Source organism: Lissotriton helveticus, chromosome 7 (genome assembly GCF_964261635.1).
Source record: "Lissotriton helveticus chromosome 7, aLisHel1.1, whole genome shotgun sequence".
Lineage (NCBI taxonomy): Eukaryota > Metazoa > Chordata > Amphibia > Caudata > Salamandridae > Lissotriton > Lissotriton helveticus.
In genome coordinates this window covers 1,227,247,998-1,227,263,715 of record NC_136068.1, presented here as the reverse complement: position 1 = coordinate 1,227,263,715, position 15,718 = coordinate 1,227,247,998, and the positions used below count along the sequence as shown (strand labels likewise).

Here is a 15,718-nt window from a genome sequence, read left to right as displayed (position 1 = left end):
GAAGTTATCCAAAGTCTTGTGAGATAGGGGAGACAAGAATTTGCTTTTAGGTTTAAAAGGCTCCGGTGTGCCACTGTTTGCCCCAATAGTCAATAGTAGAAAAAAAACACTTTAATCGTAGCTTCCTTAAGAATTTAAACAGGGCTATCTCTGTCTCCAAAGGGTTAGAAACATATGTTGGCACAAAGGAGGTTCCTTTGTTCAACACGTTTAATTCCTCTGATGTTAAAATGCTTTTAGATATATTAACTACTAGATTACTCGCTTGGTTAGACGTTGGGGTCGACCGCTTTCGATGTTTTTTTTTCGTTGTTTGTCCCCTCCGGATTAGTTTGTTTTTTGTTCCACCTGTTTGTCCGGTGGAAGGTTCGCCGATGGGCCCTCGGATAAAAAAGATGGTTTCTGTGCTCGAGATGTGGTGTCTTCTGCGGGAGTGCCACTTGCTTGCGATCCACTCATTGGTGCTGGTGGTCTTTGAATGGACATATCCTGGTCTTGAACTACACTCTCCTCTGATGATGTATTCGGCGTGCTTCTTCTGAAAGATCTTTTCTGTTCATATGCTTCAGCCCAGGTGTAGACCTCGTCTAATTTATAATCTATGGTATCCCTTCTGAATTTTCGTATCTTGCGGTTATGGACTTCCTTAGCATGGTTATCTAGTCTAGGATTGATGTCCTCCAGGACTTTGCTCCAATCTTCTTCAGGCATGTTTGTAGAAATTTCCTCTTTGAGTTTAAAAATGTCTTCTTTTAGGTCATTGAGTATATGTAGGGAGAACTATCAGTAAAATAAAATAAAAACACGCATCATTGAACACAAAGGCACAATCCGTAATCGGCACACATCATCCAGCTTAGCAACACATTGGCTACAAGCGTCACACAATATTCCACAGATTCGCTTCACCATCTTAGAAAGAGTTGACCCCATAAATAGCGTAGATCATCAAACACACGTATCTCGCAGAGAAACATTTTGGATCAAATATCTGGGCACCATGAACCCAGGGGGGCTCAATGATCAATACGAAATGTTATGCTTTTTATAGGAGGTCATCTATTGAAGGCATCTTATTATCTCGTATGTGAAGTCAGTAAGTGGACATTGACAATAAGCACCTTTGGTTAAGTCTCTCAATGACAGCTCATCACCCAAATAGGAGTTGTTTAAATATTTGTTTTACCTCAAACTGTGTAACATCAAGTTTTCTATTCTATAAATAGTATCATGGTTGTAAAGAATTTGCACATCAAATTTTGACACCACTCACATTTTTCCTTTCTTGTCCTTCACAGGAACTCTATTTCATAATAGCAATAAATACTTCACACATGCACTTTTTTCATGAACTGTATGCCCCTTGCGGCTTCAATAAAGTTTATTGAGAAAGGAGCACTTTACATTCTGAGGAACCACACCGCACAGATGTTTACTCCGGATGGACTCATCACGTGACAGCATAGCAGGGTAACGCGAGGACGCGCACACACAACCGGTACGTGATCATACAAGCTCGCGAAAAAGCGCGGTGGTTTCGTGTCTTGAGCAAGTTAACTGACAGTCTCCCGTTATTCTTCTTATATTTGGATAGTTGGAAAGGTGACACTGTATCAAGCACGGAAACTGACTTCTCCGAAAGTTAAAGCATCGACATAAAAGAAATCCGTCATTTCACACGCCGGGGGCAAGATAAACCGGACATATTTTTTATGTCATTTTAGAATTTAAGGGGGTAGAGAATTTGCCTCTTATGCGCTTACATTTTATTCTAGCAGAGTTTCATGCCGACTGATGTCACAACATTCTGGAGAACTAAGATTCTGACGGCACGAACCATTCCGAGTTGTAAGCGTTCCTTTAACTCTTGGCAACCATGGAGGGTGTTCATAGGGATTCACCAACAGCATAAACACATGGGCACACTTGATTTCATTTCCTGCACGTTTTTGGAAAATTGAGGGCTTTCTTTGCTCCGGAGCCAGGTTATGTACACTAGTATTCTAGAGCACACAATAGGAGTTCAGGAAACTGGCGGTTTTCACTCTTCACATCGTTTCCTTTTCAAATTTGCAAATTCTACATAGTTTTCTTATGTACTAGTCGAGTAACATGTAAATCATTAGGCTTTCATTGTTTGTATTGCAGAGTCCTGCCACGGAATAAGGAGAGACATTTCACGAAAAACACATGGAAATGCACCATAACCCCTGAAGAAGGGTTCATACAACCCGAAATGCATTGGGTTTTACGTGAATTTTTATGTTAAGCATTTTTGTAACATCCAAAAATTAGGCGATTCACATATAGGTTTGTTCAGTTTTTCCAAAAATTTCAGGATATTATGTTAAAACATGAGTGGTTCTCATGGAGCACATTATGTTGCATTGTCAAATTCGATTGATGAATTGATATGTATATGCTGAGCTTCTTTACTTCATATAAACTTGAAATCAAACTATAACAAGTGTGATATATATATTTTTTTTAAACCTTAGGGACTTTAGGGTGAGCACCTTGCAGACCTGGACATTCCAGGCCTCGACAGTGTGGTTTTTGAGACTAAAACTATTTTTGTTTTTGCCAATGTGTATTCTAATGATGAGGGCCCAGCAGCTCCCACAACAATAAAGTTTTACAAAACACACGTCAAAATAAGGCACGCATTGACAACCAAAAAGCAGACCACTAAAGTCATACCTATTGTCTTTGCCAATACTGATTTTCATGTTCCCTATAATTTAGCTGCAACTGGTTACACGGATTTTCCACATAGGAATTTTTGGGGGAAATACTAGCATCCATCAACTCATTTTGCTAAACAATGCTTCAAAGAAATGGAACCTAAAATTTCACACTTTTTTTCTTGATGCATTTTTTTTAGATGAATATTTTGAAAGCACAATCATCAATTCTGCTTTCAAGCTTTTGCCTATATTTGCATCTAATCAGAGAGCATCCTGGAAGCATTATACATTGCCTTATATCGTTAACCGCTTCGCTGCGGCCAGAATTCCCCTGCGGTGCTGAAAAAATTGACGCGTGCGCGGTTCGGAAGGCCCCAGGTCGTCGTCCGCCCACGCCCACCGTGATGTCGGACGGCCCCTTGGGCCGTCCGACGCATCGAAGCAGTTAAACTTTGAAAACGCACGTACACATTTTTACACTGGAACCACTGTCAGTAGCACAGGTTGAACTTACATTTGAGTTATGGAAGCTTTCTCACCCCCTCATAGTATGGGGAGTGCTTCTTCCTTCCAGAAGCAGGTCAAGATATGGAGCCATACATGGTAATCATACCTGCCAACTTGTGCCATGGAATGATCAGGCTTGACTAAGAAGATAGATGCCCTCTTCCCAGAATTGCTCAACATTCTTCCTCCTTCCCATATCAGTGGGAGCATGGCCAGATGAATTTTTCTAATGGCGCTGAGCATCTTACATCAAAACTAAAAACGATATTAGGATGCCAATGAAGCATGCTGGCGAGTGGTCTCTCTCCTTATTATTTGGTCGGTATAGGGACCATAGCTGAATCCGTCCGAAGCCAGTGTTTTCAGGATTTCTGCCCCTCTTTCCAGAAGTGATCCATCATCTGGAACACCATCATCGAATTCCTATGTGCCTCTTTAGAATTGTAGAAGAAGTACTCCGTTACATCAAAGTCACTGATAAGTCAAATCTGTTTGATGCCCTGACCACTAGGGTGTGAAAACTGGAATACCTGTGGTCATCTTCTTCCTCCTACCAATAGTGATAATCACCATTTTCGTCTTGATATTTTAAGTGAAACTGAATATGGATAGTTGCAGTTCTGACGGGTCCTTCAGCTTAGGATTAATCTTCTATTCTAAGAAATTTGCAGGTAGCCAAGAAGATATTTTACGAAGTGATAACTTTTTTTGCCCGATGCCTGAAGACTACATAGAGCTGGTTTGTTTGCAAAAATGTTTTAGTTTGATTGATACAAAATTTCAAACAACTATTTATGTCAAAGAAATACAGTTCCTTCCCTCTAAACATGGTGGATTCTGAAAAATGCTTTCAGCGTAACTGGCTCTTTTAGGCAGAAGTCAGTATGCACTTTCTGCATAAATTTTGGGTTGGTTAACAAAAAAGTACTGTTGTGCTAAATCGTAGGAAATTAGGCTCGTTTGTCAACATCTGGATCATGTGGCCTCGTCTAGCAAATGTTAGGGCTAACAGAATTGGTTTGCAGGGCATAAAATAAATAGCCCACCTTATGTATAGGTTTGATTGGATGTTTCATTAACTGGTCAGAGGCAGTGCTCAGGTCTCATGGTGGAGAAACCCTGACAGGTGGAAAGGTCCTGAACACACCTGGGAAAAACTTTAATTATCGTTATTAGTAAAAGAGGTGAAGTGCCTTTAATCTCCTGAACCTCAAGACAGCTGCCAAATGTACCTTAATGGCAGCATATTTAAGGCATGATCCAGTTAGCTGCAGGAAGTAAGGCAGGATTTAATGTAGCTGTATGGAAATTGGAGACAAACCAGTCACCAGACACAGAAACTCTTTCATTTTAACCGATAAGTCTCAACAGTTTAAGAGTCTCAACAGTTTAAGAGGCCATGGCTTGGAATAGAATCTCACTGCAATCCTGCAGTATGTCTAATTATTTATGGAACCTCTAGTTGTTCAGGATCCATATGCATAAGCTCAGAGATGCTGGGTTGTGACTGAGAACCTGTCTATTGTCATTTGAAAGGAAATTGCAACATTTACCTCTAGAGATGGGTGTAACAGACAGTTGGAGTCATCGATTGGACCATTAAAGTAGATTGCCCACATAAGAGAAGACGCTTAAGGAAAATCTTTCCCAGATGAAGATTTTCAAGCTGATTTGTCCATCTCAAAGGGCCTTTTCTGTGGCTTTTTACTTTGTTTTGATGCTCATGAAACACACTCCTGTTCTGGTGTCATCTGGTCAAGAGCCTTTTTTTCCGGCTGCCATATGAAAAGACAACCTTCCCAGTCATTCAGGGTTTTAGATGTACATGTGAGGCAAATTCTTACTGTCTTTCGGTTTATGTTGTGGGGGGATGTTAGAAAATGCAGTCGGAATGTGAGTGATCCACAACAATTCTCTTTTTGTCTTACTAGTTGCATGCAAAAAAAATAGAGAGGGCTTTCTTTGGTGTTTCAGCAATTATGACAACGTTTTGTCTTACAGGCAAAACTTCACAGGGTAGTTGAAAAGTTAAATCGAGGTGAAAAAACGTACAAATTAAGGCAACAGGTCTCTGAGCAGTACTCTGAAAGGGAAACCCTTCCACACGATGTGTGGCAGAAATATTAAGTATAGAGGCCTGTGGGGACAGTGGAGTACACTGGGACAGTGGAGTACACTGCACTCTTACCTTATTGGCTGACATTTGGGTCTTTCATAATAAGGTGATTGCGCTACTAAAGTGACGATTATTTTCTGTGAAATTTCTTTAATACTGCTAATGAAAGATCAAGGTCAAACTCCCAGCTTGAAGACAGACAGGGAACGATTCAAACATGTGAATCCAAACGATCCAATGCTGAAGAATATGGTTTTTAGTTTGGTTCAGAACATTGCACAATTAGGTTAAAGAACCTCAAATTTTCGCAGTTACATTTTTATCTTGTGAAATACAGCTTATAAGACAAGGTGCTGAAGAGTACAGAGTGGTAAAGTGACTGTTCAAACCTACAGCTGAAACTGTGTTTCAGGTGTTGAGCTTGTAACAGACCATTCTGAATAAGCTGGACAATTGTTCCTTCAACTAGAGGACCATGGGCATCACAGCTATAAAGTACTGCTCTGCAGGTCCTCCATGCATTTTGTTTTCAACGGTATGGGAGCAACTATGCCTCTAACGATGGAGCATTAGATCATACCGGTTCTGTGGATGGGAATAGGAGCAGGCAGGCTATTTTATATTGGAAACAAATGTAAGTTCTTCAGTGACTCAGGCATACAAGTTGCTCTTAACTAACAAGGGAGCGTGTTTGTTCCTTAGTGCAGTCAATGAAATGGCAACAAAGTTCAGTTGTTAAACTGTACTAACTTTTGCCCTGACTGGTGCGCTTTTAAGCCCTTAAAGAGAGAAACAAACTTTTGTAAAGTGGATTCACTCTCACTTATACTACAGGGAGAATATACAGAAATTCGACGATGTGGTTTCAACCATACCGACCCTATGCTCCATTTTCCACTCAGAGAATATGCCCAAATGAAACCATGCCCCCAATTGCGCCCCTCCTTGATGTCCACTCATTTGATATACACTTAAGTGATACAGGTGAACTAATTTACTCTGAAGGGAGTAAATTATCGCTCATCTAAAACAATGTCTACTCTTCTTTGGAATGTCCAAATAAAGATTCCACAAGACACAAGAATAACCATACTGGACTACCCACTAACTCTGGGTTTCCACAGCAGTATTTTCCACAAGGTAAAATGGTTCAACGTCTCATACGGGATAGTAAGCGCAACAGAAATGTAATTACAATTACAAGAACTGAGAAACCAATGGTTGAGGTAAGTGTAGTAATAAAGTTTACCAGAGAAGAAACTAAGGGTCTGATTACTAGTTTGACTGTCCAAACGCTGTGGTGGCAGTATGAAGAAGACCGCCACAGCATCAGTCTCCCGCCCACCGTATGAGGATGTTCCAGCAGCAAGCTTTCTGACGGGGGTGAATGTTTTTTCATTTTTGTCGATGTATGTGTGTATATTTTGACTTCACAAGTGTTGAATGTACAGATGTGAATGAAATGTGAAAAAATACCAACAACCCATTGCTGGAATCTGGACCATGTGCGCCCAGAACAGTCAATGGGTAAATAGTACAAAATGTACTTACCTGGATTTCGGGACCAAAAGCCTGGTTTTCTATGGGGGTCAAGATGCTGCTTTGAAGGGGGGGGGGGCCTGGAAAAAGAGATCCATGTCAGAGACTGAAGGGAAGAAAAGGAACTGGATGAGTATGCACCCCAAGACCTTTGATTCCGCCAACTCAAAGCAGACGGGCCCACTGCCACGGTCAGCTTGTCGGAAAGCCAACTCGTAATTCGGATGGCAGTGAAACTTCTTTGTACCGTCCTATGACAGATGCTATCTCCCAACCGCTGTCGAGGTGGTCTGCGAATGGATGTCGGTATCAGCTCTGGCAGTCTTCCACTCTGAAATCTGACAACATCGTAATACAGCGAGCAGGACCCACTAGTCGGTGGTGGTGAATCTGACACCACAGTGGCAGTCAGATCTCCAAACTCGTAATCAGGTCCTAGAGAGGAAACTTATTTTTTCAGGAAAGGAACCTATTTATGCTAAATGGTTACTATGTTCCCATCTGTAATTGGTAGAAATGAATAACGTTTCCATTAGATGATCATGATGAAGTTAGTTATTTGTGTAAACCATACTTTAAAAGATTATGGATTGCAACCTGTGTACCAGTATTAATTTTACTTCTTACACAGCCTCCAAATAATGATCAAAAGAGAAAAATAACACTATGACAAGGAATGCTGTAGAAAGACACAATCGTGGCACACAAGGTCACTAATGGTACACAAGGTCACTAAAAATGTTTTAGTTGGTACACAGATAGAATAAGAGGGAAGCACGACAAGTGGTTGATTTGGACAAGAAATAGACAAAAAAACAGATACATTCAAATGTCCAGGTAGATTGTTGAGACTGATGAATATGTGCTTCTCAATATATTTTCATGAAAGACATATTAGCAATGCCTAGTATTGAGTGAGAGAGTGCACAAGGTTTTGCTGGGCCACTATCTTTATAGTTTAGTAGAGCGATCTTTAAAGAGATTTAGAAATTGGTGAGAGAGGTGATAGCTAGTTCAGTTCAGTTGGAAGTCTTTTCCTGAGGCTGGATCCAATTAAGTAGAATGAAAAGAATTTGGTTTGGCCTTGTAGAATGGAATGCAGGGACAGATTCTGAGAATGTGGAGTACTTGAAATCTGGCAGCCATGGCCATAAATTTGACTAAGGATTCTAAGCTCATAGCCGAGTTAAATAGTAATCCAAAGTATCTAGCTCAAGGAGTAGGGTAAGTGTCTGGTGGTAAAAAGATGGGAACTTGAGACGCATGGGTACAGAACTTACGGAAAAGTAGAAAATTAGACAATTTAAGTGTTAGAGGAGTCAAGCATAAAAAAGTGGATGTGGTCCAATGGGCAGTAGCTGTGAGGCAGACCAAGGCTCATCAATGGATGTCAAAGATAAAAGTTTGGAGAGGACAAAAATATGTTTTTGTGGTTAACATGTAAAATGTGCTAGAAGCAAAAGGAAATAATGATGTTTCCGAGGGATGAGGCGCAGAGGCTTCTCAATTGATCCTGGAGATACACCAACAAGGAAGGGGGTTGGATTAGACAGTGAAGAACAGTATGAAATTGAGATGATCGATCAGAAAGAAAAAATCTTTTTTAGTGATCAGGCTAAGGTGGCATATATGCGTTCTAACCTAGGGAGTGACATTTGATATGACATCACCGATCTTATTCAATCATAATTTTTGACAGTGAATCTAAAAGCTTTATAATATAAGTTCAGCAGATCTCCGAAGGGCTTGTCATTTTTGGGAAATCTCACAGAATTATTGGATTAATACTGGAAAGGTATTTGCATGTGTAAACCTTTCACATCTGTAACTGAATGTGATATGCAATTTACGTGTATATATGCTTTGCAAAAGTGTATTTTCACATGCTTTTCTCTCGCTCCACAGAAAAATTATTTTCACTGAGGCCAAAGTCCTTACTCCGCACAAAAACAATATTTGAGGGGGGCTAACTCCACCCCTCCCCACCCCCCCCCCCCGCCCCAGGTAGAGATTTACTACAGCCCTTGATAAATAAATATAGAAGTACATCCTGTGTGGGACAGCACATTGGAAAGGTATAAAGAAACCACAATCCTGTATAGTTGTTGGTGTTCACTACATTTTCATGGCCTTCCTACCCAGAAACAACTAATGCCCGTATCTGAGGCAGACTAACACCCACATATTACACCATAACTGTGTCATATTTCACATGAGTAAATCGATTTTCAAAGTCTACAAATTGAACTTGTATCCATAAAACCAGTTTGCACAAATAGGTTGTATTAAGTTGTGAATTGGGCCTGTGGAATTCATAAAAAGTGGACCACTCTCAAAGTGTTTCCAACAGGTAGGTCTATACATGCCTTTAGATCAAATGGGAGAGTCTGGCCCTCAGTTTCCGGGTATCGGTGAAAAACATGCCTGAAACTACAAGTTAAGCAGTGATACAAGATTCACCGAGGTGTGAATGTTTAAAAAGAAGAAATTATATATCTAGAAACTCTGAGATAGCAAGCAATTTCCTGTTATTGATATGGTGGTAACTAATGTAAATCCACTGATGAAACAACATGCCGTTTCTTGTATTATATTAAGCGATGATTTCAGTACCATGATTAAAAATGAAGTAGATTTTTTTTTTAAATTGCCACGTTGAATGGTAGCCAATCCCTTGGGAATGTACTTTTAAAGACTTTGTGAAATGTTTGTGTGTTTCACAATTAATACCTGCCTGAGCATGCAATCTTTTGTGTAACCAGGCTGCGAAGTTCTAAATGATTTTTGCCAGTAAAATCCGTCTCTACAAGTAAAGTAAAAACTGTCCACAAAAATTCTTCTAAAAAAGCAAATATTAATCGGGACATGAATAGCAAGCAGGTCATGTCCCACAAGAGAAACATTACATTTCTGACCTCAAAAGTTTCCGCGTACTTTTCATTCTGCTTAGAATTCCAAAGTATTTCACAAACATATTTGCCATTGGCATCTGGTACCGACTTCATCCAGCCTGTAGAAAAACATTTACAAAGTTACTTTAATCAAAAGCATTACAAGTAGCATATAAAAGACCAAATCACCCACATGTTAAACCCCAAAAACTATAAAATATGTGTTATGGGAACTGCCTTTACCAGATTGTAACAATGAATAAATGACACAAATCAAACGAATGACCTTTCTTAATGATATACACAATAAAAATATGAAATCTAGTCTAAGTAAAAGGGTGGGATATGCATGGCCCAGACACCAAACAAGCATGGCCGAAGTATTAGTCTTAAGATACGTAAAGCATTTTACAACTGTCCCCATTACTGAACGAAGGGCCAGATGCATCAAAGGGTTTTGCCCATTCTGTGTCTATGGGGAAATGTGTTCATGCATACGGCCCGAAATGAGCACAAATAGGTGCAACGCTCCTTACATAGGTGCATAAAGCAAATTCGCACAGAACAAAATACAAATTGAAATGTATATTTCAGTACTAGCTGTACTGTTCGGCTGCATAAATGAGGGGAGGGGAGGGAGGAGGGGGGAGGAGGGGGAGGGGGAGAGGGAGAGAGAAGAGCGATGACCCAGAAAAAAAAAAAAAAAAAACACACTTTGTGTTCATTTTTGTACAGACTTACACCAGGCCTCCTCAAGGGCCTGAAGAAATATCACCATAGCACGTCCACCCTGATGGGTCTCCACTGGTCTGCAAAACCTGTTGTAATATTTACAAAGCCAGTGGCTGGCACCATTGCCTGTCTGAATGAGAAGCTCCCAACTACAGGGGACTCTTGACACAGCCGCAACCAGGACACTTTTGTAATAGACACGAAGAGCTGCACAAAACAGAAAGCAAAACAAGGCAACAGGCATTCTCCACGGAGAAAGACCAGCAACTAGGTTTAGGGAATGGCGGTTTGGCCTCAGGGTGCACAATTTCTAATTGTCAGCAATCCAGAAGAGATTCAAATGATCAGAAAACTGAGGACAATTAGGCAGATCGATCGTCCCACTGGAGCAGGTATATTGCCACTCTTTGAAATTCGAGTGTGCACAATAATCATAAGTGCAACCGGAGAGAGTGTCCTTTTCAGAAGATAGGTGAATGCTGTGTATGTGGCAAAGCACATACCCTTTCAGCACACCAATTGCAATGCCAGCGTCTCGGCTCTTGGCCTTCGCCCAGATTCTGACTTCATGTAATGCGGAACAGGATCTGTAATGCTGCAGCAAGGCATCTAGTCCATGGGATGTACATCCAGGATCCTGTAGTGGTTGCTATGGGAAGTAAAGACCTTTACCAATATGTCTCGCATCACCAAGGACAAAAAACGCAGGCTGTGTGGTAGCCTAGAACTTTTCATTTGTCTAAATGATCTAACGTTGGGGTCTTACACAGAAGAACTTTAACGCCAGAAGTACCAGGGAGCTAAGGCCTATTCAACTAATATCCAATGTCAAAGGTGTAGACTTGCGACATAAGAATCAGAACTTATCCATTTTATATCAACACTGAGCCTCGACAAGTCCACAGTAAGAAACATGACGGTTGTTTAGTGTTTCGGGGTTCAACATAAAAAAAAAGTAAATATGAATAGAACACTAATTGTTCTTGTTGACTTTCCGGTTTCGATCAATAACGAAAACAAATATGGACTCATGCTCGAACAGTAACTATACTATTGTAGAGTGCCTTCTGTTATAAATTATGTTTTGCGGTTACACTATCCTTTGGCACCAATTTAGTTGAGGCAGCAACTGATTGATTAGAATTAACATCTTACTGTCAGATTACAGGATACGACAAAGGAGTGTGCACCGTCATGTCAACAGTTGCAAAACGGTGGGGATAGCTGGTAAATAGCCTACTCTACAATCCTACACTCAACCAATGACACACAAGGAACAGAAGAGCCTCTTACACATTCATCCTCAGTTCTCTGGGAAATCATTTGGTGGATGAAGGGACTTTACAAATTATAAAATCCAGCTGTTGATGAGAAAGCTTAACTTTCATAATCACTAAAGACTTTATATCTGCAATCACCACGCCACTTCACTGAGATCCTTTCTGGGTGTCTTCAACTGCACACACGCAGAAAACAGATTGAAAAGAAATAGGGGCCACACGTGCGACTGTTTTTAGTGGTCACAACTAGGTGAATAAGGTGGTTTGCGACTGCTAAAGCGGCTTTTAGCAGGTACTAACCCTATTTTGCGAGACTGTAACTTATTACCGACTCACAAAGTAAGGTTTGTGAGTTATTAGGAAGGGGTGTGCCAAGGGCGTACCTTCCAAATAGCGAGTCGCAGGGTCATGTATGAATATTTTGCAACCGGAACGCAATCAAATAAATCAATCAATCAGGGGTTTATATAGCGCGCTACTCACTCGTGAGGGTCTCAAGGCACTGGGGTTGCAAAACATTCATATTTTACCGACTCCGTGAAGGAGGTGGTAACCCATTCACAAAGTGGAAGGGGTCCCCAATGGACCCCTTCCCCTTTGTGAATATGTCCGTGACTTTTTTTAAGAGCAGGCAGTGGTCCCACGGACCACTGCCTGCTCTTAAAAAATGTAAAGGTAGATTTTTTTTATGCAGCCCATTTTACTTTAAGAAAAAAATGTGCTGCATGTCAATAAAAAAATTGCTTTGTTTAAAAAGCTAAAACGGGCTGCATTTAAATTAAAAAATATTTTATTTAAATAGCAAATCACAGACATGGTGGTCTGCTGACCCTTACAGGCCATTCTCAATGAGTTGCAAATTGTGGCCTGCCTCAGACACTGTTGTACATCGCAGTTTGAGAGTCGCAAAAAGTCGCAATTAGGGACTCGCAAAATGTTATTGCCATACATGTGGCTCTTGGTCTTCTATAACTTTAGTATGCTGCATCGCCACTTCAACAATAAAGGCTGTGAGCAAGGCTTACCAGACTCCTGTTCTTTTAACATGTGCAGGACATTTCTGGACGTCTGGATCACCTCTAAATTGTGTTCCTTAGGACAGTGGTGCATGACCTTGTTGTGTGTGTAGAGAGGTCTGCAGCTGCTCCAGTATCACTCACCTGCCTTTTTATGGGAAAATGCTGCAACAATTGGCTTGATTTTCAACTCTGCAAACACAATAAAATGGACGGAGACCTGAAACTTTTCGGCATTATAAATAATGGGGTAACCCAATGCGTCAAGCCAAACCTGGGTATAGTACAGGAATATAGAGGGGGGGGTCAGTAACCGATTTGTCATGAGTTGAATTCAGTTATGTAAACAGTTTGTATTGTGTACATTACTACAATTCTAATACTCAAACATCCTAAATCATGCATTCAATTTTAATTCAAGAATACATGTATTGGGAACCACACACGTAGAAGTGCCAAGACAACAAAAATGTTTGCTTGTTTTGCTTTCACAATGAATTTATTCACCTAATAATTCAAAGGTATCATTTAAAGGAACAAGGTTGCGCGCAGAAAAGGAAAAAAGGGTTTAGGGAGTGGTAGTGGTGGGTAGTAAAAGGTGCAAGTCAGAGTAATAAGGAACATCACAATTCAATATTTTAAGTACACTGGTAGAGAAGACCGGTACAAGAGAACATGTCTACTATATTTCATTTACATGTAATCTGTAAATTTATACTGTGCACCCAATGCATGTTCGAGGGCAATCCGGTATCAAGCAGGTACAGGTCTAGTGAAAGGCGTCGACGTTTCGACTCGGCTGATGCAGAGAGGAGAACTTGAGGCTCAGCTGCGAGTCTTCATCAGGACGGGGGATGGCAACCTATGGGTTAAAAGGCTAATTAGGATGTGGCGCTATATGTGTGGTACAGAACGTAAGGTCAAAAAATGTATGTAGACACTGACCTAAACCTGGTGCCAGGCCTGGCTACTCAGGTATGCACTGAACTTACGATGGCCAATGGCCGCGTTGCGCCAATGACACAGAGTATAGAGGTGTGTAGTCACTTTAACACCGTATATTTGGTCCATCCATTAATGATGCTTGTGAAATGAATCACGGTCCTGTGGAACATAAAAGTGTATCGTGCGTTCAGTGAAAATACAGTGCTGGAACATGAAAACATGTGCTAAAACAGCGTGAGTCTTGGCTGAATGGGTTAACTAGAAGGGAACCACCAAGAAGAATAAATGAAGGGCGATTCGTCTCCTCCCATTGAGAAGCGCTAGGAAGCAAAATCACAGGGGAGCTAGGGCTACAGTGGTGGAGCCTATACAGAATGAGGTGTTGGCTAAAAGACATGTAAAAGATTACAAGAGGAACGCCTGGCAATGCTGCCTGGTTCGGTGCCTGGTTCCATCGAATACAGCAGCAACAGACACGCGCCTATGATGGCCCACGGATCGCGTAACTAGGTGAGGGGGTCGCCTGGTTCAGGAAGCCTAATGCCGCAAGGCACAGTGGTCGGGTAAAGGCCTACCTTATTCGGTGCCTAATTCTATCGAATACAGCAGAACCAGTTACAAAGTCTGCAGAATGGCACGGCCCTATGATGCCTAAGGATCGCGTAACTAAGTATGGGGAAGCGACTGGTTCCGGAAGCCTAATGCCACAAGGAACAATGGTCGGGTGCAGGGCCTACCTTGGTCAGGAGGGAAAGCCGCGGAGTCCATGTTGCTCCTAATGATCATCAGCAATGACTGAGGGAACGTCCTCGCCGGTAGAAAACCGGTGCAGACAACGTGCATGACGTGCACATCGGAAGGTCGCTCATGTACAATTGAGCCCAGAGGCTGCGATCGGTATCGGGGTGTGTTTGTGAGTTAGCAAGGAAATACCAGTAAGAACTTTCCCCTTCTTTCATTGCGCATGTAGCGTGATGTTGCTCGTCAGTGAGGCAATGTATTGAATAAGCCAGATTCGCATGTATGGGACTAGTTTGCATCAGAAGAAATACCAGCTTACAAGCAAAACGGGTGCATATCAGCTGATTTTTTTACAGTACAAAAACATTATTGCCAAAAGTAGGTCATGTGCTGTATAGGTAAAAACTATTTAACAGAGTGTAAAACACATAATTGAATAAATAAACCAGTGCAAACACATTGTACAATTTGTATTCCAACGCCACCATATTTTAACAACAAGGTCGTTTGGCGAATGGTATATTCTAAGTGTGAGAATAAACCAATAGATGAATATTACATATATACAGTGCTATTTACAAAGCATACACAATGCAAGTGTGTGTGTAGGATGGTGCTGATATGCAACCGTTTTGCTTGTAAGATGGTATTTCAACTGACGCAACTAGTCCCATACATTCGATTCTGGCTTATTCAATACATGGTCTCACTGACAAGCAACTTCACTCTACATGCGCGATGAAAGAAGGGGAACGTTCTTACTGGTAGCCCCTTGCTAACTCACAAACACACCCCGATACCGATCGCAGCCTCTGGGCTCGATTGTACATGAGGGCCCTTCCGACGTGCATGTTGTCCGCACCGGTTATCTACCGGCGAGGACGTTCCCTCAGTCATTGCTGATGATCATTAGGAGCAACATGGACTCCGCGGCTTTCCCTCCAGACCAGGGTAGGCCCTGCACCCGACCATTGTTCCTTGCGGCATTAGGCTTCCGGAGCCAGGTGCTTCCCCATACTTAGTTACGCGATCCTTAGGCATCATAGGCGCGTGCCATTCAGCAGACTTTGTAACTGGTTCTGCTGTATTGGATGGAATCAGGCACCGAATAAAGTAGGCCTTTACCCGACCACTGTGCCTTGCGGCATTAGGCTTCCTGAACCAGGTGCTCCCCCTCACCTAGTTACACGATCCGTGGGCCATCATAGGCGCGTGTCTGTTGCTGCTGTATTCGATGGAACCAGGCACCGAACCAGGCAGCATT

General features: G+C 41.6%; 1 protein-coding gene across 4 annotated transcripts in view; it reads right to left on the bottom strand.

The window, feature by feature from the left end:
- The window catches only part of MMD (monocyte to macrophage differentiation associated), a 175,379-nt gene that overhangs the window by 146,779 nt on the left and 12,882 nt on the right, over nt 1-15,718 (bottom strand). For all 4 annotated transcript variants that reach the window (XM_078654412.1, XM_078654413.1, XM_078654410.1 and 1 more), the window contains exon 2: nt 9,765-9,859. In XM_078654412.1, the coding sequence (XP_078510538.1) occupies nt 9,765-9,838 (74 nt within the window). In that variant the 5' untranslated portion in view covers nt 9,839-9,859. The remainder of the gene's footprint in view (nt 1-9,764; nt 9,860-15,718) is intronic.